We start from the raw sequence: 23,612 nt of genomic DNA, 5'->3' as shown, positions 1-23,612 counted from the left end.
ATATTTTTTTACTTTCTTATTTACATAAATATGAATGCAGTTACTACCTGTCACCATTTTAAATTTAAAGCTCATTTAGATCGAATGCTTTGATTAAGCTCAGTTAGCATAACGCAACGCTTTCGCTTCAAAGTAAAAAATTAATTAAGYAAAAAATGATTAAAAAAAGACGTATAAGTAAAAATCGTAATAAACGTCAAAAAGTCGCATATTTTGTAGCGCTCGTAATACATACGGAAATCGAATTACGTGGTTTTGGCATTTAAGCTTGTAATAAATCAGATAGTGGGTGAAGAATGAGCGTCGAAGCGAACAAAAAGTATTAGAAATCGGAGTTAAGCTGACAATCAAAACAAATCATAAATCAGAAAGTGGCAGGCGAGCGCTGGTTGGTTGCCATTCGTGTGCATACACACACAGACGAACATATGTATACACATGCTGGTACACTACAAGTTCATTTCACATATGAAGTACTTGGTTAAATTCTTTTGGTGAAAGGCGCGCCAACGTATTTGGTTACTGAATTTCTTTTTGTTGTTTTATCTATACTAAATAAAATTCCTGCATTTCACTTTTTTTAAATGTACGCCAGTTTATTTTATTATACCTTTTTTGCCGATTTTATATTTTCTTATCAAAGTGGCCCTTCGCGCCAAACCAAGTTAAAGGAAACGCTATTAACAATGTGGGGAATTGAATATTGTTTATGAGTTCGCAAAGACAAAGTATGGAAATGCAGGAATGTGGTAAGCTATAACCGCATATAATCATATGCATAATATGTATATGTGTATGTGAGATTTTCACATTTCTGCATTAATTGTCAGTAATATAAACGTAAAATATAACCAGATTCCTAACTTAGAATATAACCAATCTGAAGAAAATTGATAAAAAAGCATTATTTTCTGGCACAACTGAATGGTTTACTATTATTTCCAGTAGTCTGGATATCTTAAGGGAATTTTCAAGAGGCTATTTAAGGCTCTTAAATAGCTCGCTGACTGCGCACTCAAAACTAGTCAAGGAGTGCAGTGCAGGACCTCATCTGCCACCTTAGACTTGTATGTATGTCCGGTCTAAGCGGTATCCACAGAAACTCCAAAGCTGATGAGCTTGCTAGGAAGGGCACCCTTTCTCCAATTTCTTACGATTGGAACCGAGTCGGTTTTTCGATGTCCTCTCGCGTACTGGCGGTGGAGCTTTATTTCTCCTGTGATACAAGCAAGTGACTGTGAGATCGTTCTATCCCATTGTGAACCCTAAAACGTCTTCCGAACTACTGGCACTTAGCAATAGAGCTGAATAGAGGAAAGCGAGGTGAAATCATCTTGCCATTTTTTTCTGTATTGTCCGAATTTTGTCAGACCGGGACTGAAATACCTTTGTAGCTACAGCTTTAAGAAAAAAGCGAAGTTGTATTAATATTAACCACATTAATAAATTTGTGACAACACTTCTTGAATCTATGAGGATCTGGTGATCCAATTCTTGCTGTTTACCAGGAACACATATGACAAATATTATCTGTCAAAGTGAGATCCATCGATTTTGGATCAACTTTGCGATATAAGCTAACTTTCCTGATTGCGAATGAATTTTTTTTTTACAAAAGCTGTTTCGAACGATATTTTATTTGATTAGGAGTAAGGCAAGTTATGGATACTGTGAACCTATGTTTACGATACACATATTCGATATTTCGATTTTTTGAACTATTTTAGCAAGGTGGCAGTATWTTTTATTCTCAAAAAAATAAATCATAAAAAAATATATGCAAATTTCAAAATCGTAAAAAAATTTAAATGTATGAAAACTATTTAAAATTTTATAATATTTTTAAATTTTTATTTTTTTAAAATTTCATAAAAATATGTAAAAAAGGTTTCAAAATCGTTTCGAAAATATTTGAAAACATTTTCAAAACTTGAAAAAAATTTATTTAAAAAAATTTCTTAAAAAATATTTCAAAATCGTAAGCAAATTTAAATATATGAAACAAATTAAAATTTTTCGAACTATTTTAGCACTATGGTATTATTTTTTATTTTTTAATTCTAAACAAATTCATTAAAAAAATTTAAAAACCTTTCAAAATATTTGAAAAAAAAATTAAAATTTTGAAACTTTTTTCAAGCATTTCCCAATAGAAATTTAATTTGAAGTCACGAATTTTGCGAAAAKCAAGCAAAGTCAATATTCATTTAGACACCTTGTTATAAATTCACCACAATGCAACACTTTCAATATTCACTTCATTAAGCCAAAATATACTTAGAAAAAAAATGAAAAGCACAAAAATCACTGTCCCCTTGAGTAAAGGCGAAAAGGCACCGCAAATATGCAAACTCATAAATAACGCAGAAACTCACCATTCGTTGCGGGCGAAGGCGTGCATACGCAGATCATCACTTTGCAGGCGCAGGCAGTGAGGTCATGTGAAAACCGAATCGGCTACGCTTCTCAATATAGGCGGCACTTTTCGACGTACCCAAGCAGTTTGGCGAAGCGGAGGAGGTGACTTCACCAAAATACCGGTATTTTGCGCGTAGGAAGCAAGGAAGTGGACGCAGAGTAAACGCACGAAAGCGTTTAATACCACGCTGCTGTTGTTATTGGCAGGCAGTCGTAAGCTGCAGGCAGTTGAAAACTGCAGGCAGTTTATAGGCTGGAGTTGGAGTTTGTCAGTTTCGAGTTTGGAGTACTTGGAGCTGTCATGCCCAGCTGCGCTGCTGCTAGCACTGCTTTGTTGTTGTTGTTCCTGCTTTTCTTGTTTTCCTTGTTGTCGTACACGTGCTACACTACAATGCTAATTGCGAATTTTCGASGCTCTATCGCCTGGTGTGTCCAATTTTGTGACACAGGCTGTACACACAGAGTTCTTGTTGTTAAGTAGCGTCGCTGGACAGAGTGGCGGCTAAGCCCAAGCGGTTTGTAACTTGCTATTGTGTGTATGTGCCAACGAAAAACTGGACTTTTTTYTCGTGTGCTAAGCCATAAGTATTTCGGCAACAACAAATGCGTGGCGAAACCAAAAGACTGTTAAAGCGGTGCAATACAAAAACAAACGTTTGTTGGAAAAATGCAGTAAACTAGAATTTCTAACACTATTTGGCCTAAGGTAAATGAACTCTTAAGCTTTTAACTTACACGTGTCAAGGAAACTATTTGATTTTTTCTGATTGTTTTTTTTATTTTTTTTATTTTTTTTAATAATAATTCTTTTTTTAATAATATTTAATTATTATTTTTAATAAAATTTTTTTTTTATAATAATAATTTTTTAATTTATTTTTTTACTTTTTTCTTCTTCAATTTGAAAATTTGGCACTTTTTCTAAGCATTTGACTTGGGTTCCAAGCACTTTTAATACAATTCTTTTCTTAGTGAAAAGTAACTATACTTTGGAGCTACCGTTGCAACGACAATAACAATTTGTACGTAGTWAACTTTTACAAAAACAATATGTGCACATAAGTTTTCACTTTCACGAATTACGAGTCGTCAGTATTTTAGCGACCACAAAAGTAGTTGAAAAACAAAGAAAAATCACAAAACGAATAAGACAATTTGCTCACAAAAAATATTAAGGGACGTCCCAAGCGTTTGTAGCAAAGCATTTAGTAACCACAAATTAGCYAATGCTTAGTCACTATGTCATTTTACCAAATCGAAAAATAATCAAAATCAAATTTAAATAAATAAAGTAAAATCGCGTAATTGGAAAGAAAGTGCTTTCGTTGCCACAACACGCGCGCACCCAGCCACTGCGGTTTCGTATCGACGACCGAACCAAGGGATAGAACGAGCAGAAAGCGACCGTCGTTGGCGAAGATTTTGCTTAGACTGAAACGTACAGTGCAAATCGAATTGAACGCCACCAACAGCATACGGCACAGACGACCGGATTTGGCTGACGACTGGCTGGAGTCTGTCGTGTAAGTGCCAAAATCATGGCCCCACCACGCATACAGTCGCACGCTCGACTCGCGCGCGCRATAACAAACAACAAAACGCCAGCGTAGAGCTCACACAAATGAGAAGGCGTGCGTAGAGGCGGCCAAAGGCAAAAAAGAGGCAGCCAAGTAATGTAGCAATAAATACGCCAAACAACAGTTAATAGCGAAAGTCAGACACAAAGTGTAATGCAGAAAAATGCCAACGCTCACAGTGTTACACACGCCCGCATGAACTCCGGCCAGCGCCGCTTTTTCACACACGACAATACGACTACCTAGTCATTATAGCTCCCTGCTCTCACACACACAGTATCAGTTTGTAATTTGTCGGCATTTTCACTTCATACAGTGCTTCACGCTTTCTCGTTTACGTACCGGTTAAGCAAAACATGGAAATTGGGATAAATATGAGGTGAAAACGCACGAGCGAAGGCGCGTGCTCCAAGCATGACGTAATGTGTGTAGGGACAGTCTGTGCTTGGCATGAGTGCGGCGAGTGTATATAGAGAGTGATTGTGCACGTAACAGGTGGTTCGTGCGTGTGAGTAGACAGAGAGCGCGTTAACAGCGCTGTCTCTTATACACATCTAGATGTGTATAAGAGACAGGTGTATATAGAGAGTAATTGTGCACGTAACAGGTGGTTCGTGCGTGTGAGTAGACAGAGAGCGCGTTAACAGCGCGCTGTAGCTGCGCTCGCAGATTTCGTTGCTGACTTTTACTCTGTGTAAGGCGCAAAGCTTTTTTGTTTACGCTTGAAAGCTCTGAAACAGCTGTTGGCTAATTATTGCATACAGTGAGTTAAAGATAGCTTTACACTGCTTAAATTTTTATTATTGAATATTTTAGAATTTGTATAGATAAAACCTTGAAGTATAATAATTTTTAAATATCGATATTTTAAATATCGAAAGCAGTAATTCAGTTTTGGTTGGCAAAAATCACCCGAAGAACCCTAATAATGGTAATAGATACCACAGTATCATGMTGTGGGTCAAGACGGGCTGATAACAGTTCGCCACTGTTGTASTTGTGCGGTATCTAGCTGATTTATTTTATGGGTGTTCCCACTATGGTTGGGGTACAGAGCGGGCTGGAAAGCGTTTTTGTTCTGACAAGGAATATATTTATATATATACAATATATAATGTACATATATATACATATTGCTAGGCAGCTTTGAACTCGCTAAAGTCTCTTAGAGTTCCTTAAAAGATAGTGAGAAAATGCTTTGTTCTCTTGAGGGATCTAACATTCTATTTCACGATAAATCTGCAATGGGGTCCAAGACATACGGATTTTCCGGAGAACTGTGATGCAGATAAACTGCTGTAGCTGTTTCACAAATAAAAATTTTCGTAGTGATGAACTTCATCAGAAGCAAGGGATGGTTCAGAGAGGCGACAATATTGTATAGTTTCCCGGTGGTATCACAATGGATTTCCTAAAGACCTAGTTGAGTCGTCAGGCAGGCACTCTACCTAAATATCTTCCTAGCAGCAGTGGCAGTAAGTAAATTTAGTTCGATTTCGGTTTTAATAGCAAATGTTTTGTTGGTTCTTACTAATCTCTTAATTACGACCAGCTTTTACCTTAAATTATAGACTAAATTATGTTCATAAACAAGAAAATGTCAATAATAATAAATATTTTGAAGCTTTCAATTTTCGAATRCATATAAACCGTGGCAGTCTCATTGAACATTAGCCTAATAGAGTSACGTAACATAACTCTATTTCGCGTGTTCATAATACAAATTCAGTAAAATAATATATGTACGATAAACTCCAAGCAATTACACGAGTAATTTATATTCCAAACATTGATGTATCAAGCGTCCGCTAGCTCATGAATGCATAACAACGAGGAGTGAGGAGTTTAAAAGCAATCTAATGGAACTTTATGGCGCTGAGAAAGATCCGCAAAAAATCACTTTCGAAATTTATTACACATTCTTCTACACAGATATGTAGATTTGTATTTATACGCAACTATTTCAGTTATTTACAGTTTTATACTTTTTATACCGAACTGAATTCCAATTTTTCTTTTAATTGTGGTGCAGACGCGTTTTGCATGCATAATCTCAGCCAAGCGCCAGGCGCACCAACATTTTTTTTCTTTATGTAAATATAAAACAAGAAGATATAATTGCAAATTCTTYGCACTTACCGAACGTCCTTCATCGAAGGCATCGCGCATCGAATAACCGCCGCGGCGTCCTATTTTTCTGCGCACTTTCCTTTTGGACGGCRACGCACTGCTGCTTCGCGTCGGAAAGAGATCATCCTCACTACTGCTGCCACTCGCGCTGACGCTCAGATGGTTATTGTTATTTTTACTATTCGCACTCGCGCCTGCTTCGGGATCACCTTGCTGCAATGCGCTGTAATTAACCGACTGAAAGCGATTAATACGCGTTCCCAAGGTGCCGAGTAGACCACCAACGCCACTGGCACTGCCAACTGCTTTTGTTGTTGGTGTTCGTTTATTGCGCGCCACACCGCCACCTGGCCATCGCGTGCTGCTGCCCTGCGCTGCGTTGGCTTTATCTGCTCGAGTAGAGGCGTGTGTGTGCGGTATCTCCAATCGGGTACTCATCACTGTTTCACTGTTTCAAATTTGCAATTAGTGTTCGTGGTGCATGTGCGTTTTACTTGATTGAGGGAACTTCGTCGTTTTGTTATTATTATTRTTTTTGCATTTGTATTTTCAATGCTAATTTTAGGTTAGGTGTGAATATTTTGAGTTTGACTGAGATCTGAAATGCGGGAAATAGGGAAAGTATCTTATTTCACTAGATTTAAGTTTAAAGTAAGCTGAAAATTCAAATATATATACATATTTTTGATTGCGTTTCCATGACTTTCAATAAAAATCATGCAAAGTTTTCAACATCTGGATGAGCTGGATTAGCTTACTTTTTGTCAGTTGATTCAAAAACGCAAAACCAAGTTTCMAACCCATTTTTGCGATCTCGGAACCTTATATAATATGAACATCTATATTAAAAAAAGAGTTTTGATTATGTAGTTTCAGCAGCTTCAGAAACTATTTTCTTTTTTTCGAAAAGTAAAATAAGTAGGTGAACAAAAATCCACGAAGATCGAGCTTTGTTGTCGGTATAGAATTAAGAGAGAAGACTTCATATTGGAGATATATACTAAACATAAGCACAATAGTAATTACACCTACGGTTTGGCACTCTTGAGTCTCCCTTTTGAATCAACCAACCATCCATTAAAAGCWAGTTGAACCTTCAAGGATACAAGGTAGTACTTTCGGGTAGTAATGAACTTTTTCAGACTGCTAGACCTCAGATAAAATTTCAAATCTATATTTGTAATTAGTTTTGTTCAAAAAAGACCTCTGCCACACTTCTTTTGCCCGTTCAAAGTTTTTTCTTTCATGTTATGGCTTACAGAAGGTCTGGGCACTATCAATTAATTTTCTTGAGCATTTTTAATGAAAAATTTAAAAATCTGAATAATCGGTCTTATGGGAGATATGAGATATAGTTGTAAGATCTGGCCGATTCAACCAAAGGATAAATGTAATATGAGAAAGCACCTACGTATTAATTTTCATTCGGAAATCTCAAAAACTTACAACAAATTGTTGTAACCCCTAAAACACTTCGCCTTAAAAATCGCTGGCTTGAAACCGATTTTAGACTCATAATCTCTTAAGCAAAATTGTTGAGAATGTTGCGTGGAACATTTCCCACAAACGCAATTTTCCGTTTTTTGGCTTCCCATAAAACGGCCGACTCTAATATACGTCAATTAACACTAATATGAAATTTGTCTTGTCATCCACTTGTAGGCAGGTACCTTGCTGAGCCTTTCACTGGCGAATAAATGCAATTTTACATATACACATGCGGTAAAAAGAGCATAAGATATCCACTTATAAAGAGGGCATTCCATAAACSGAAACCTGTTGGCTTAATTTCACTCATTTCTTTTTCATTTTGTGTGAAGGGAAGAAATGCCGGWGAAWTGACATCAAGGTTATGCTGCTTATGACATTTGTGGTTTCCTCTGCCAGAATGAGTAATACTTTTGCAGGCTGGAAGCATCTTTTACTTAGGTRTAATTGTAATCGTAGTACTGTTTTTTACTTCACAAGAGTCGGCAGACTGCTATGCAGTTTCAAGCTCCCTGGAACTAATAGCTAATAGCAAGGTTCATAATACAGCAATGTTAGGTGTYCTAACTGGACACGGTCCTTTCGGCACTAACGCGGAGAAGCTAAAAAATTTTGACTCAGCTTGTCAAAGTTGCATGGAGGCAGATGAGCTGGAAACATCCTGACACTTTCTSCTCCACAGTTCARCTTCCGYCAGACTAAGGCTGAACCATCTCGKTTGTCATACTTTCTACGAAACCGGCGGATTGACTGGCAGACTCTAGGAATTTTGTCAATATTCAGCGATCTCTTTGACGTCTAAGTGGGAGTAATCAGTAACCCAATCCAATATTATCTGTAAGAAAGAACAAGGCTAGGCCGATTTGGGTAGTGCCAATTAGACCTGTTTTAAAAAATGTAAGGCYAAAAACCACGCGATCTTGAAAGAAGCTCCAAAATCCATATTTTTGCATGAAAATATCTCTCAGTGTATTAGAACAGTGTTTTGTTAGCTCAACTAACGTCAGCCAAGCGTAAAACCTATTAGTATAAACTGACCATTTGCGCCGCCTGCCAACCACACAAGCTGGACGCATAAACAACAATGTTACACAGCCAAACATATGAATAGGCACGCATATATAAAGACGCTAGTGTGTAGGTGCGCATACGTCTGCAACGCCGTCAAAGCAGCCGTAGGACCACAGCACAAAAAAACAAAAAGGTATCAGCATGTAAGCAGCAACAATGAAAGCCAGCAATCAGCGCCACGAACAAGCAAACAAACGGGCAAACAAGCCGCTAACCAAACTAAACTTGAAGATTTGTGGCTGACMAACTAACTAACTAACCACGCGACTGGCTACATGACTAACAAAGTAAATTACTAAAAGCTAAATAAATGGCTGAGAAGAATGGCAGTTAAGCATACGCAGCCAAGAAAGAGTGGCAGAGACTTTCTTTGAGCGCACGCACTCTGTGCGCATGTGTAAAGAGTTCTAAACCCTGATGGGTCGCAGCGGAGACCATACATACATAAGAGCCTGTATATGTGCATACAYATATGGATGCGAATYGACGCAGTAACGGACGCTGCTGCTCTACGTAATGCAAATGAGGATGARCACAAAGCRGCGGTTGATGGAGACGAAAGTGCCGGAAAGCTGCGGAAAGTCAAAGCMACGGCCAAGACAGTAGCTAATCATACGTGAAACAAGTGCAAAAATTTGCTTGTACTTGCAAGGGAGCGGTGGWGCACGTGTGTGTGGTAAGCTTGTTAGTTGCGTTATGCCGAACGCTTGCAGTTTTGCCTCTTTGGTCGCGGATCAATTACAAAACAAAGCGTGCGGAATTGGGAAAACGTCGCCAACAATGCCAGCGGCGACGGCAACGACAGTGCCAACAGTAACAGCAACAACAATAACAGTAACAACATGAAAAACAATAAAAAAAAATAAGAATAACAACGGAAATAAGAACAACAACAGTAAAAACAACACTGAAGGCAACAGCAACAGCAACAACACTCAGTGACAGCAGCGCACTTGAGCAGCGTCATTGGCTGCGTGCGCAGCCGYGGCCATGGCATATCGAATACCAAACCCCACAGTCAGTATCTTTGAAGACTTTCGCGCGAAATGTTGTGCCGGTGATAGCAGCTGAAGCTCAAAACCACATACAAATATTTAAAAATTTAAAACAGCGCATTAAAAGTGAGAAGAAAATATTTCAGTGAACGCGCCTTCAGTGAACGTGCGCAGGCGTAAAAGGGTGTGCGTGTTTCGTATGCGATTTTCAAGCGACGTGATTAAAATAAAAAGGTGATTTGTAGCGTCAAGCCATTAAAAAACCAAAAAGACTAACACCCGCTATAGTTTTTTCACGCGCATGCGCGTGGTGGCCCATAAATAACAGTGTTTTAATTTAACATTTTTCAAACGTAACTAATTTATTTGAAGAACTCACGCATTTATACCAGCAAAAGTGTGCCAACACAACAACAACAATGCAATCAATACTAAAAAATTACAAATTATTATTTAACTTTATCTCGTCGATTTATCTGGCCCTAATTGACGACACATTTAGCGAGCGTTCTTYTATTTTTGTTTTAATTTTTGTCAGCTGTGAAATTGGGTTAATAATAACCAAACGAACTACAAAAACACACATCATTTAGTTATGGTGTTTAAATACGCTTTCAGTCAGCGAACAACAATTTTAACATTTGCATATATTATTGCGTCTTTACAAAGCACCGTTTTGTCGTCAGTCTGCCGCGCTTCATTTAGTCGTGAGTGCAGTGTGTGATTTATGACATTCAAACACAGCATCTCAATATGAAAATTCTTGTGCTTTTATGGTCTGAAAGGCATTTCCAATAGACAAAATATCGTGGTAACAAGTGGAAGAGTAATAGCTTGAGGCACACATAACAATAAAGTGGTGTTTGTTGGACATAATAAATGCTTTGTGCTAAGAATTACATAAATAGAAAAATAGTTTAGGCAATCAACGGTGTTTTGGTTATCATTTGGGCAGTGAAGTAGACAAAAAGTTGAACTAATTGATGTTTTTAAATTTTTTGTTTTGAGTATTATATCTAAAATCTGTGTAGCTTATAGTTTTATTAGTTTTTGAGCCATTAMAATTTAAGATTTGAGTTTATATAATCATATATAGTTTAGTTTAGAGGTTGGAGATTTCAGTTCTGTGTCTACAGCTTGTATAGTTTGTGGCTTTATTATTCCCTAAAGCTTTAGTTATGCATTAAAATGTTAGATTTGGATTTATGAATTCGAAAACAATCTATAAACGAATTTTATGTGACTTTTTTCTTTAATTTACTATCTAATAGTCCGAAATATCGTGAAATTTCGTTGAAAAAAAAATTTTTTAGATAAAGTTATGTAAGATTTAATAAATTCCCTTCATACTACGTTGGTCTATTTTTGAAAATTTAGATACCCTTATTTCTTAAAGTAGATAAAAACTCTGACATCATAACTTAAGTCTTAGGTATATAATAATTATAATAAGCGCTTACATGTTGTTACGGGCTTATAAACTAGATTTTTTTATTATCTCATTTCATTATATAACATCTCTAGAATATTGCGGTAAATGTACAAGTTGATCTGTGTTCTTTTGATGATGCGGGCTTGAAAATTTGCGCGCGCGAGTTCAGCTATGTAGTCACTTAAGTTGTTACATGGGTTTACGGGTTTCAAAGAATCTAATATTTTTATTCTCTTATTAAATTCTAAAATAGCGCTAGAATATTGTCCTACATTTTCCAGTTGATCAGAGTAATAGTTTCGGAGATACAGCCTTGAGAACTTATGCGATCGAGGTTAGCTAAGTGCGTAATCTTTACACGCGGTTTCTTCGAAACTATGTTTTTCAAGCCGCTTGTCAAGATTTCTAGCGAACTACTCAAGCGATACAAGGTTTCGAATGAAGTTTTTCTCAATTAAAACTACATATTTAAAACACAAAAACATTTAAGTTTATTTCACCAAAATTTTAATTTTCTTTTTTTTTTTTTAAATGTTTGCAAAATGTACAATTTTTTTTCCTCGTGCAATACCTATCCAAGGTTTTAATTAAAACACGCGTTTTTTGGACTTCATATAATAGCATCAGAAATTTTATTGTCAGCGCGGATTATTGTCCCTTGAAAATTTCATAAATTGTCTTTAGAATAATAATAATAAAAGGTTTGGATAACATATTTAACTTTTTATATGTTATTCCTTAAGGTGGAATTCTGAAAAATTATTATTTGTATTATTTTAAACGTTAGCTATATGATCTACGAAGTTATGGGAAAATTTCATAAGCTGATCTTAAAAGTTATGGAGGGCATGTCACTTGAATGTGGCTGCCGCCGTGCTCTCCTTCCTGTAATCACAAACTTTAAATGACGTTCTCATTAAATCATTTTCTTGAAAATCACGTAAAGGAATATAGAAAAAGCTATTAACCAATTTTCTTTGTTTTAAAATACCTAAAACTTATTTTAAATAGACTACGGCATAAAGAAAAAAATGTTCAAACCATTTTGATCATATAGATGAAATTTTATATGGCTYAACTCAACTAAACCCTCTTTCCCGAACTCATCGAAAAAGTTCGCTTCTTCGAACACCAGCTTAATGCAGACGATGGCCATATCTAGCTAACCTGCTATAAAGCACGGATTTCATTACCACTAGAACAAATACTACAGCATACCTTTATCAGACAAGAGGTGTCCAAAGATTGGTTAGAATCAGTGGAAGTTACAAAGCAAGAAAAACAAAATAGTTCTTACAAGAATTTTGATAGTTCAATTTGCTTCGCAAATATATGATTTAGTGATCCGATCTCAAGAATATCTTCATAGGGACTTGTATAGTATATACAGACAAACAGACAAACAGCTAAATCGACACAGCTCGTCATTGTGATCAAACATATATATATATATATTATATTATATATATATTATGTATATATATATATACATATATTCCGACGTTTTCTCTTAGGTATTGCAAACTTCGTGGCAAACTTAGTTCAGGATATAATTATCAAAACAATATGTAATAGTTAATAATAGAGCATAAACGAGGTAGGAATTTTAACCAAAACATCAGGAAAAATATTTTSATATTAGAATAAACAAAATAAGAAGACCATACATTCTAATATATTATATTAAAAAAAAACTATTTACGTTTTCAGAGCAGAATAAAAATAGTTAGCTAGTGATGGGGTATGAACCAGGTAGGAATACTAACCGAAATGTCAAGAAATTTTTTTTTTTGTAAATAGAAGAGACAGACAGTATTAGAAGATTTCCGTATAAAAATATTTACTTTTTTCAGAAAAGAATAAAAACGCATAGTTAGTGATAGGGTCCAAACCAGGTAGGAATATTAATCGCAACATCAGGAAAATATTTTGAATATAGAGAAGAAAACATTAAAAAACGTTCATGTATTATGAAAATTATAAAATATTTACCTTTTCAGAGCAGAATAATAGTATTTATATAAAAAACTCTAATTGTGTTAAGCACTGATCCACTTTGAAACTGTAAAAATATATTTAAGTTCTTAACTGTTTAAAAGTCACAGTCGGCGAAACAAGTAAATAARGCATAAACTAATTCGCGCGCTGCCAAGTGCATATAAATCAACAGTTAATCGCATGTCTTGCCACAATTAGTGGCATGCAACCAAAGCCGCACGGCGGCTAGAACAATAAGAAACCGTTTGAAACAAAATTGCGGAATGCAAAAACACTGAAACTGAAGCACTTAACTTAACWACTAGAAAAAAAAAATAACATTGCAATAACAAAATAGCGAAAATAACATTGCCAACAAATTGCGAAAAAAAATTCAGTGCAACAACACAATCACCATAAAAGCCAGCAGCTAAACAACACGCGCACATATTAAGTGCTTTTAAAAGCAACTAAACACTACTAATTGCATAATCATTAATACATAAATACACAATTCAACGTGTCACTGATTGCGCGCCAGTTGCTTTGAGTGTGTGTATGTGTCGCACATCACTGCATGTATTGCATATAGCAAAATGCTCAAAATGTRCCACTTACGTCAAACGCAATTTATTCTAATAATAATTTCCTGCCTACTGTTGCACGTCACAAGAACAACAACCACAACCACAACGAAAGACACATCGACAGCGGCCTTAAAAAATGGCAAAAGAACAGCAYTCGTTGATGTTGCAACAGCAGGCGCATCGCCCACTGTCGCTGCAGCAAACATGATTCCWGGAAAATATCATGCCTACACACARCATGCGCAGCAGCCGAAGAAGCTGCATGTGTTGGCCAAAGCAGCGCACCAAGCGCCGACGCAGCAGCAGCAACACTATCAACAGCAGCAGCAACAGCAGCGRCAGCAACGTGTGGACKCTGTCAAACCTGTCGCTATTCCCAGCAGCAAGCTGAATCCCATCAGAAATTGGTTTGGCATATTTAATCGGAACAACGCACAGGCGACAACGGCCGCCGCGACGGCGCATGACACGGCGGCAACAACATGTAATTGCAGGTATGYACTATATATGTGTRTGTGCTGTCATTAATACACTTAGTAGCATATATTTAAATGGTATTATTTTATGYATGTATGTATGTGTGTGTGCATATATGGCACAAGTCAGCAGACAAGCCAAACAACCGACATGCCAACACTTATTTATCTCAACGCCAGCAAATTGGCAACTCACGCTCTTCTTTTGCTCTATCTTCGCGGCTTGCAGRAAGTCCACCGTCCAGTGGCTTTGCCGTTTTTCTTCCACTTTTTTTTAGCTGTTCTTGCATATTTCCGTATTATCGTCACCATCAAGCCATCAGCAGCATCATCATTCTCAACGCAATCAGGTGCACGACAGCTTTGTCTTTGTCATCTTCGAGTGCAGCACTCGGTTGCTCACGCAACATAACTGTTACGCGTTTTAAATGCCAATGCACTGCCTCGAATGTCCAGATGGGYATGCATTGACACACTTTTATATATTCTCGAAATGTTTCTCAAGCAAAGAGACTATTAGTTGACTGCCAGGAAGCGAATTTCTGACATAACTGCTTAATGGTGTATATATGTATATAAATTGCTTAAGTGYTGTAGAACTGTTAAGTATGCCAGGAATTGACAGTTGAAATTGTTGAGCGACAGTTTAAGTTACTGGGGAAGGATACCATATTCTTCATGTCGAATTTCATTCGAACTTCTTCTTCTTCTTTATTGGGGTAGTCAACGCTTACGCGGTTACAACCGAATTTATCATCGATTACGGTATTCGCCGGAACATAAATCTTCTGCAGAACTTTTCTCTTGAAAACTCGTAACGCGGAYTCATCAGCTGTTCTTATCGTCCATGCCTCTGCACTATATATCAGGACGGGGATGACAAGTGACTTGTATAATTTGGTCTTTGTTCGTCGAGAGAGGGTTTTTTTTCTTCTCAATCCCCTACTCAGTAGCACCTGTTGGCAACAGTTGTGCACTCTTGTTAATCGCCTGCTAGAATATCCACAACTAGGCAGAGACTAGCTTTACTGAGGGCAAAGAACTCACTGGATCACTTATCCAGATATCTACCGACTCACCTTGCCAGCTCATCAGCTTTATAGTTGCCTGCGATTCCGCTGTGGCATACTAGTATTATCACAAAGTGGTTAATCACCATCAGCCGTGAACACATACTGATTGGACCTTATAAGTAATGAGCTCAAGTGAATTGTCACATTTCTGATTGTCTTACTTTCCATTCTTACAGAAAACTCCTTCTCCGACTTATTTCTAAGTGCGTCCCATCCGCGAAAAGGCTCACTGCGCTTCTTCACCAGTTACTTCTTCTAGTCCAAAGAGCCCGGTATGTGAGCAGAGAGAAAACCATCACGAGTGGCCCCTGCGGCGCAGTGATCCAAGTTTGCAGTTGAAGTAGGAGAGAATTTCGGCATGTACTTGTTAGGACCTCTTCATATAGCCAGCTTCTCTAAGACTTCAAATGCATTTCGCTTCATATTTCTATTCAAGCCACATCCAATTTACTAGTTCGTTTAGTAGCCCCACATTTATTTCCTTGAAATATGTTATACATCCCTCCTTCCATACAATAAAGAACGATCTTCATCATCTTCAAAGGGAATTGTAATAAATTTTACGACAASTGCCTTTTACTTAGCTAAATGAGTAAATATGTGCTGTTCGCAATTTCCTACATTGTTTACGGTTTCTCCACCAGCCTACAGTGTCGGCCGTTGCATTGTTACCCGTGCATGTTTGACGTGTTTTGTTTGCTCGTTAAAAGAGTAATTTATGCAACACAACAAGTGCGAAGATAAAAACTAATTTGCCCACATCACGTACTCGCGCCGACCGAACTGAGTCCGCCCTGGGAATGAGCTGCAGTTCCACTTCCTGCTTGCAATGTTTGCCAAAGAAAAAGCGCAGAGAATTGCATTAGAATGACAATCGGCTAAGCAAATAGTCTGCGGTATCAGGATTACTCACACACACACACCTGAAAACGTGTGTATGTGAGTGTGTTGTTGGTTTATTGTTGTGCAGCTTTATAGTTTTTCTTGACACAACAACAGCGGGGTGCCTTACATTGTGCAATTTTGCGCAAGTGCCACACGGCGCTGCGTGTTGCATGTGGCAAGTTGAGTTGCCTTTGAGCTGTTTGTTTGTTTGTTTGTTCGTTCCTATTGACAACACGACACAAATGTTGCTCTGCAACGCATGCATGCCGTTTAGTTATTTATGCCAAAGCAATAAAATAAATTACAACAACAACAGCAGCTGTTCTCCCGAACCGGCGCACATTCTTTGTTGAACTGCCGTTGCTGACGCAGCGTCTTCTTCAGCTGCAGCTTGAACTCGTTTAGCCATAATCGACTATCGAGTGTTGGCTTCAATCGCTAGATCCATCAATTCAGCTGAAGTATTACGTAAGCAATCCACTTTGATGTTTTTGTTGTGTGTGCCTTTCCTTAYATGTGCGATTTTTATTGCGTTGTGGATTGGCGTTGCATTGTTTGTGAGTTTGAATGATGCTTGACTTTGTATTTTGTTTATTTATCGCGTTGGTTATTGGAAGGAAGCGGTATAACCGATTTTATGGTGGTCTCGAAGGCTGAGGGATCCAGCGACATTCGCACTATTTGACAAACCGGTTATTTAGTGCTACAACTATGTTCGAGATTCTTCTAATACTACCCGATGATTTTAAAATCCCAAGAGTTAGGTTMCCATTTCCGGTCCATGTATAGTCTAGCTTAAGTCCCCGATATCTTATAAAGCGGATGATTTGAAAACCCGAAGAGTTAGGCTACGATTTCTAGTTTATTTATAATCTAACTTAAGTCCCGGGTACCTTATAAAGTGGTTGCGCCTTATATCGAAGGGGARACTTTAAGTCTAAGGTTAGCAGAGGGATCCCACTCTGGAAGGTTTGAAACACCAAACTCCCTGGTATAGATCAAGCGAATGCAGGATTTGAAAAAACTTAGACTTACCTCTAACACTACGTCAGGAGCTCTAATATTCATTGATGATTAGAAATACCCAAGATTTTGATTGCCAATTTCGGTTCAAGTATTCTAGATTTTAAGTCCCCCAAAACTTATAAAGTGGATACCACGTGGACTGAAAACGTTTATTCGACCCAATTCCGTAACTATGTCAGAAGCTCTAGTATTCCTCGATTTTTGTTACAAATTCCGGTCCAAATAAACTCTAGTTAAAGTGCTCGATACCTTATGAAGTGATTATCTGTCACTCTGAGAGGTGAACCTAGATTAAAGGTTACGAGATGGATCCCAATCTAAAACGTTTGAAAACATATGTTTGTTATTTCTAAACTCCCTAGTGTAGGTCAAGCGACCCCAGTATTTGACAAAACTATGGCTTAATGACAAAACTATGTTAGAAGTTCTAATATTCCTCGATGATTTCAATCTCTATTATTCCTTAATGATTAGAAAACCAGAAGAGCTGGGTTTCCAATTCCGGTCACTAAGATTATATTTGGACATTTGAAACATCAGTCGTTTGCGGTGCCAAATTTCCTAAGTACAGATCAAGCTCCTTTAACAACGAAATGCCTTAATCTCCCTTGAGGCAGCTAATTTCACTTCAAGGAAATGCTCTCGGTGAAGCCATGATATACATATACCGTTTTTTAATTTCTGTCTTGAGAAGGCAGGCAAATCAAGATGAACGCCTTGGAATGTTGGGATGCGTTATATGAGGAGAGCTTATAAGTAACGCTTGTTTTGTGGATATTGAAAAGGAAATAAATTTTATAATCAGAGTAAATCATATTAGATTGTAGATCTCTACAGATTTTCATACATATTATACTTTATCTTTCACAAGTTCCGTATTAATCTARTATAATACCAATTTCGTATGCATAATTAGACTCTTCATATGAAACTTGATCAGCTGCCTAATCAGACGTCTGAAAACCTTTACTCTCTTAAATACCAATATTTCTCCAGTTCAATGACTTTTAAGAAATAAAATCAAACGATCAAAGAAAGCTCCTGATCACKCTCATTTCAATACAAAGGAGTATAAGCGAAGAAGCAGCAGAGCAATCAATAAGCCGAGGTAAAAATATACGACAAAAAAAATAAGCCAGCTGCAATTGTCTTGAAAGGACTGTATATAGGTAACATTTGGTCATCTTCAAGAAAGAGCAGGGACATATTAATTTTTTACAAAAATATAAAAACAAATGAAACAAGATACCTGTTTCCAGTGCTCAATTGTGAATCACAATTTTTTATACCCTCAACAGGGTTTGTAACATTCAGAAGAAACCCTTTAATATTGTCCCTCAATTTTTGAGGTATTGCTTTAAAACTTCGCACACGTCTTTTTCTGCCCAAAGAGCTGCTAATTTRTGARAACCACCGATATCGGATCACTATATCAKATAGCCGTCTTACAAACTGAAAGATCGGAATCAAGTGCTTGTATGGMAAACTTTGACTACATAATTTCACGAAATTCAGCGTGGATTACTTTCCAAGGAAACAATACCACCTCTGGAAAAATTGTTCAGATCGGATCGCTATAGAATATAGCTGCCATATAAACTGATCAATCAAAATGGAGTTCTTGTATGGAAAAMTTTTTTATTTGACAAGACATTTTCACGCAATTTGGCGTGACTTATTCTTAAGGACTAAAATAAAATATMCCAACAAATGGTTCAGATCGGACCACTATAGCATATAGCTGCCATACAAACTGACCACTCAAATCGAGTTCTTGTATSWAAACTTCAGTCTGTGTAGGGTATCACAGCTTCGGTGCAGMMAAAATTAACAGTTCTGCTTGTTTTTGTGCCAAGAAGCTCAATAATCGATGAGTAAAAATGCGTTTACGCTTATTAGTTTACCTCATTTCATGCTCTTTGACATTTCTATAGTTTTTCTTATAATTTATGAAATTTGTTGCTTTTGTTCTGAAAGTTGTGCCAACGTGTGGAACCGGTTTCAAAAACAATTTCAACTCGACCGGCAACTTGTTATTAATATATGCATTATGAGATAGTATTGTACAAGAATCGAAGAGCAAACAACCAAAGCAGCTTTGACAAAGTGAAGAAGAACAAGCAAAARGAGAAGCTGAAATTAATATTTTAGTTTCATTAGCTCAAAATAAAGTGAAAATATTGCCACAGCTACATAATACAAAAATATGGTACTCAAATTTTCTTTCAAAACATTTAGCAACAACAAAAAAGCAGAGCAGAAAAAATCATACAAAAAATTCCCTTCCTCATGCTCTGTAATTATTTCTATAAACAATTTAAATGTTTGAAATTCACTTTCTGTCTGTGCTGAGGCGTATTTACGCTTACACATTCACACTCACACACACACATTTGCATAAATATGTATTTGCTGCGAAATTATGTTAATAGGCTATGAAACGATGGCAGCACGCGTCGAATGCGGCTTTTGGCCTCGGGCAAGGTTTTAGCGTAGTTTTCACACTTAAGTGCGTGCTAAAGTGGCTTTGCGGCATAAATCCGACACTTAGGCCGTATACATAACATGGCTGTATCTGAGTAACATAATTTGCCACTTAATTGCAGAACAAGTGTTTCGCTGCAATTAATTCATTAAGTACATACAGACATATATGKTTATTGCTTTAGTTGACAACTTCTTGCCTTTAAAATATGACTTTATTGCCAATTTCGGCTTTAAGKGAAATTTAGTGAAATTTTTAATAATTAGCTGACGATTTCATTAAGTGAAACCATTAATTTTTATTAAGTTGAGTGATTAAGACTTATAAAAAAGCTCCTGGGATAACTAGACATCTAGCTACATAGATTAAAATATATAATATTTGTCCATAAAGAAAAGTCAGCTGATATACATATATCGTTATCGCTCAATATGCACTGATATGACTCTCTTTCTAGTTTTTGTTTAAATCGGTGGAGAATTATAGAAACGTAAATAATAACTGAATAATAATGAAATAATAATAACTGAATGAAATACGCTTAGTGAAGTGATAACGCCTGATAGTTTGTATTAATAATCGGCTTTCAAATAATTAAAGTCTCTTAGGGTTTGATCAAATGGCTTTGATATGTCTCTTGAAGTTTTGGCAAGGATAGTGAAATAATGTCTTGATCTCTTAGTGAATCTAACATCCTAATTCACTATGCACCTGCAATGGATTCCAGAGAATAGTGATATTCCTGATAGCCTAGCCACAGGATACAATTAGATCAGACAAATTTATTGAAGCGGCTAATATATCTTCCAGCCGTTTCGCCGGGTATGGCAACCGTGGTGCTTCAACCTTAGCCTGGCAAAAGCTGGACAATGGARTAGAAGGTGTCTTGATGAAACCATCTCATCTTCTTCATTACAATGAAATATTGTGACATTCAAAATCTATAATCACAACGGTACATTGTCCAGTGTTAGGACACCTATCATTGCGGCCGTGTAAACCCTGTCTCTTATACACATCTAGATGTGTATAAGAGACAGGTAACGGACTAACGCTTACTGAACTCTTTCGAACACTGTCAACGAACTCCGGGCCTCTAGCAGCTCTGCTATCGGAATGGATGCATATCTCTAACCCTAAAAGCATCCGCACTTCGTTCAAGTACATCCGCTGCTACACTAATAGTTGTCACTTTTTGATTCAAAGGTACTAAAATGGTCTGGCAGTCTGAAAGAAAAGTTGATTTAGAGCTCGCCTCCAACTTTCCATTTGAGCTTCGATCCAACCGTGAAAAGGCTCACTATGCCTCTTTCTGAGCCTCTCCGCCCCACCCACATATATTTCAGAGGCTAATATGCAGTAGTTCAAGTCCTTAGAGATGCAATCGATGTGAGAGAGGATTTCGGAATGTCCCTCTCTGGGATTCATAATTTCCTAACCCTTGTACGCCAGTCCGGCAAACATTTCATTCAAATTTTCTAGGCTGACGAATCACCAGTAATTACATCCGATATTAAACCATTTAGTATACATTTTCCYCACAATTTGTTTAAGCAAAGTATTTTCAAGTTCTCAAAAACTTGTTTCTGTTTTACCAAATCTCTTTTAATACTTTCTTTTCTCACTTTTAGATGCGGCGAGCGGAATGACGAATCCCGCATAGTTGGTGGACAAACGGCCGGCRTTAGCGAATACCCATGGATGGCGCGTCTCAGCTACTTCAATCGTTTCTACTGCGGCGGCACACTTATCAACGATCGTTATGTACTCACCGCAGCGCATTGTGTCAAAGGTTTCATGTGGTTCATGATCAAAGTGACATTTGGCGAACATGATCGTTGCAATGATAAAGAGCGACCCGAGACACGCTTCGTGCTGCGCGCCTTTAGCCAGAAATTCAGCTTTTCCAATTTTGATAATGACATCGCTTTGCTGCGTCTAAACGATCGTGTRCCAATTACGAGCTTCATACGACCAATCTGTTTGCCACGCGCCTTGGAACGCAATGATCTCTTCATTGGCACCAAAGGCATAGCGACCGGTTGGGGCACATTGAAGGAGGATGGTAAACCATCGTGTCTGTTGCAAGAGGTGGAGGTGCCCGTGTTGGATAATGAACATTGTGTTGCACAAACGAATTACACACAAAAGATGATCACGAAGAATATGATGTGTGCCGGTTATCCGGGTGTGGGTGAGCGTGACTCTTGTCAGGGTGATTCGGGTGGGCCGCTGGTGCGTATGCGTCCCGATGATAAACGTTTCGAGCAGATCGGTATTGTATCGTGGGGTAACGGTTGTGCACGACCCAACTATCCGGGTGTGTATACACGTGTCACCAAATATTTGGACTGGATAATGGAAAATTCTAGAGATGGCTGCTTTTGCGATGAGGACGATTGAGGCGTTATTTGTGGTGGTTTATGTGGGCGTGGTCGGGTACGAACTGAGTGCAGTGAAAATAATTTTTATACTTAACAGATTTATATTTTGATAATATTTTAGGGGGGTCTCAAAGGAGGATTTTTTAGGGTTGGTTTTGATTTTGCCAAAATCAAWTGCGTGTTGGCTTATAAAGTAGTCGATTATTTTGTACTAAATTAATATAATTTTTTGCATTCTTATATGTAATGTGTAACGCATATATAAATAAACAAATAGTGAAAGTATTTTACATTTTTTTCGTGCGCTTTATACCGTTATTTTTTCGATTGCATGAGAAAACTATTTTTTCTAATTTGAAAATATATATTTTATTAGGCTAAGCAGGAAACTACATACATATATGGGAACAATATAGGAAGAAAATCRTATTATACACATTAATTTTAAGCAGCCTTAGGGCACAAGGTGATCCTGWGAAGGCTTACGCATTTCCCGAAGCCGGAGGATCTTAATTCGATCAATTTGACATTATCTATCCCGAAAATTTATGAAGCTATGAAGCAGCCTTAGGATACGAAGTAATCCTGAGAAAACTAACAAATTCTCGAAGTCGGAAGATATTCATTCGATCAGTTTGACATTTTCTGCCTGAGGATTCGTGAATTTGTAAAGCAGCCTTAGGACACGTGGGGATCCTGAGGAGCATCTTAATTCAGCCATATTGMCGTTTTCTGCCCCCGAAAATTCGTAAACTTGTAGTTTTTCCGACTGGGTTATCATTATTATGTCACAGTTGATTGAAGTGAAAGATTGGCCAATAATTATCCGAGGCATGCGAAGTAAAGCAACAGCAATGCGAAAGCTTTTTTCTCAGTATTGCGTGTGTATCGAGGGGGTTTTAGTTTGAATTCCACATACTTATATATAGTATTTGTATTTTTAATTTTATTTTTAAGTTAAATAGAAGAGATTCAAATGTCAATATACAAAAGAAATGCATCTTCGTGCCATTCATGACGTAMAACTAAAATGAAAGTCAAAATCAGAAGCAAAGGTGTCGACATATATGAATATATACWCTCATATCCATGCATAGATATAAATATGTATATGTGATGAATCCCACATCATTAAATGGAAAGAGTTTTTACATACATACATACGTGCATATACATACATACATTGCACTTTGCTTGCTCTTTGTCTATTTAGATGGATGACTAAATTACCTGATTGTAGGGAATTYACAATAATTGAGAACGATGACAATCAGTTAGTTAGCTAGATAGTCAGTTGGAAAAAGTTCATTAAAAATACACGAACAATAAACGAAAAGCAAAAAAAATACCAACAACCACTAAATGAGCCATGTGAAAATACAGATGCTGTAACGGTAAATCGTTACCCCACAAGATATCGCTTTCCTATACCAGAGAGCGGTACAGAAGCACAAAATGGTATGCAGACAAGTGTGATTTTCGCTTTTTCTTTTTTTTTGATAAATAAAAAAAAATTATCAAATCAGATTTTTTATGTTTTTTCCAGATATTTTAAAGCTTTAAAAATGAATGGGAATACTAAAATTAATAATAAAATTAACAAAAAAA

At 37.1% G+C, this 23,612-nt stretch overlaps 2 protein-coding genes across 7 annotated transcripts in view; one reads left to right on the top strand and one right to left on the bottom strand.

Moving 5' to 3' along the window:
• Positions 1-23,612, bottom strand: part of LOC108971996 (venom dipeptidyl peptidase 4) — a 115,666-nt gene that overhangs the window by 87,492 nt on the left and 4,562 nt on the right. For 2 of the 4 annotated variants that reach the window (XM_018938400.1, XM_018938401.1), the window contains exon 2: positions 6,135-6,723. In XM_018938400.1, the coding sequence (XP_018793945.1) occupies positions 6,135-6,563 (429 nt within the window). In that variant the 5' untranslated portion in view covers positions 6,564-6,723. Of the gene's footprint in view, positions 1-2,375; positions 3,226-6,134; positions 6,724-23,612 lie in introns of those variants that run through there. The other 2 variants (XM_018938402.1, XM_018938403.1) reach the window with 1 other exon arrangement.
• LOC108971998 (venom protease) lies at positions 9,722-22,255 on the top strand. Of its 3 annotated transcripts, none has more exons than XM_018938406.1 (3): positions 9,722-9,913; positions 13,217-14,169; positions 21,252-22,255. In XM_018938406.1, the coding sequence occupies exons 2-3, from the start codon at positions 13,685-13,687 to the stop codon at positions 22,021-22,023; spliced, it is 1,257 nt and encodes a 418-aa protein (XP_018793951.1). In that variant the 5' UTR covers positions 9,722-9,913; positions 13,217-13,684; the 3' UTR covers positions 22,024-22,255. The 3 variants fall into 3 exon arrangements, with proteins under 3 accessions (XP_018793951.1, XP_018793950.1, XP_018793949.1); XM_018938405.1 differs by having other exon boundaries at positions 13,211-14,169; XM_018938404.1 differs by having other exon boundaries at positions 13,112-14,169.

This window comes from Bactrocera latifrons, unplaced genomic scaffold (assembly GCF_001853355.1).
Source record: "Bactrocera latifrons isolate USDA-ARS-PBARC rearing strain unplaced genomic scaffold, ASM185335v1 scaffold_37, whole genome shotgun sequence".
NCBI lineage: Eukaryota > Metazoa > Arthropoda > Insecta > Diptera > Tephritidae > Bactrocera > Bactrocera latifrons.
The sequence above is the reverse complement of the archived record's forward strand: the minus strand, read 5'-3'. Positions and strand labels throughout refer to the sequence as shown.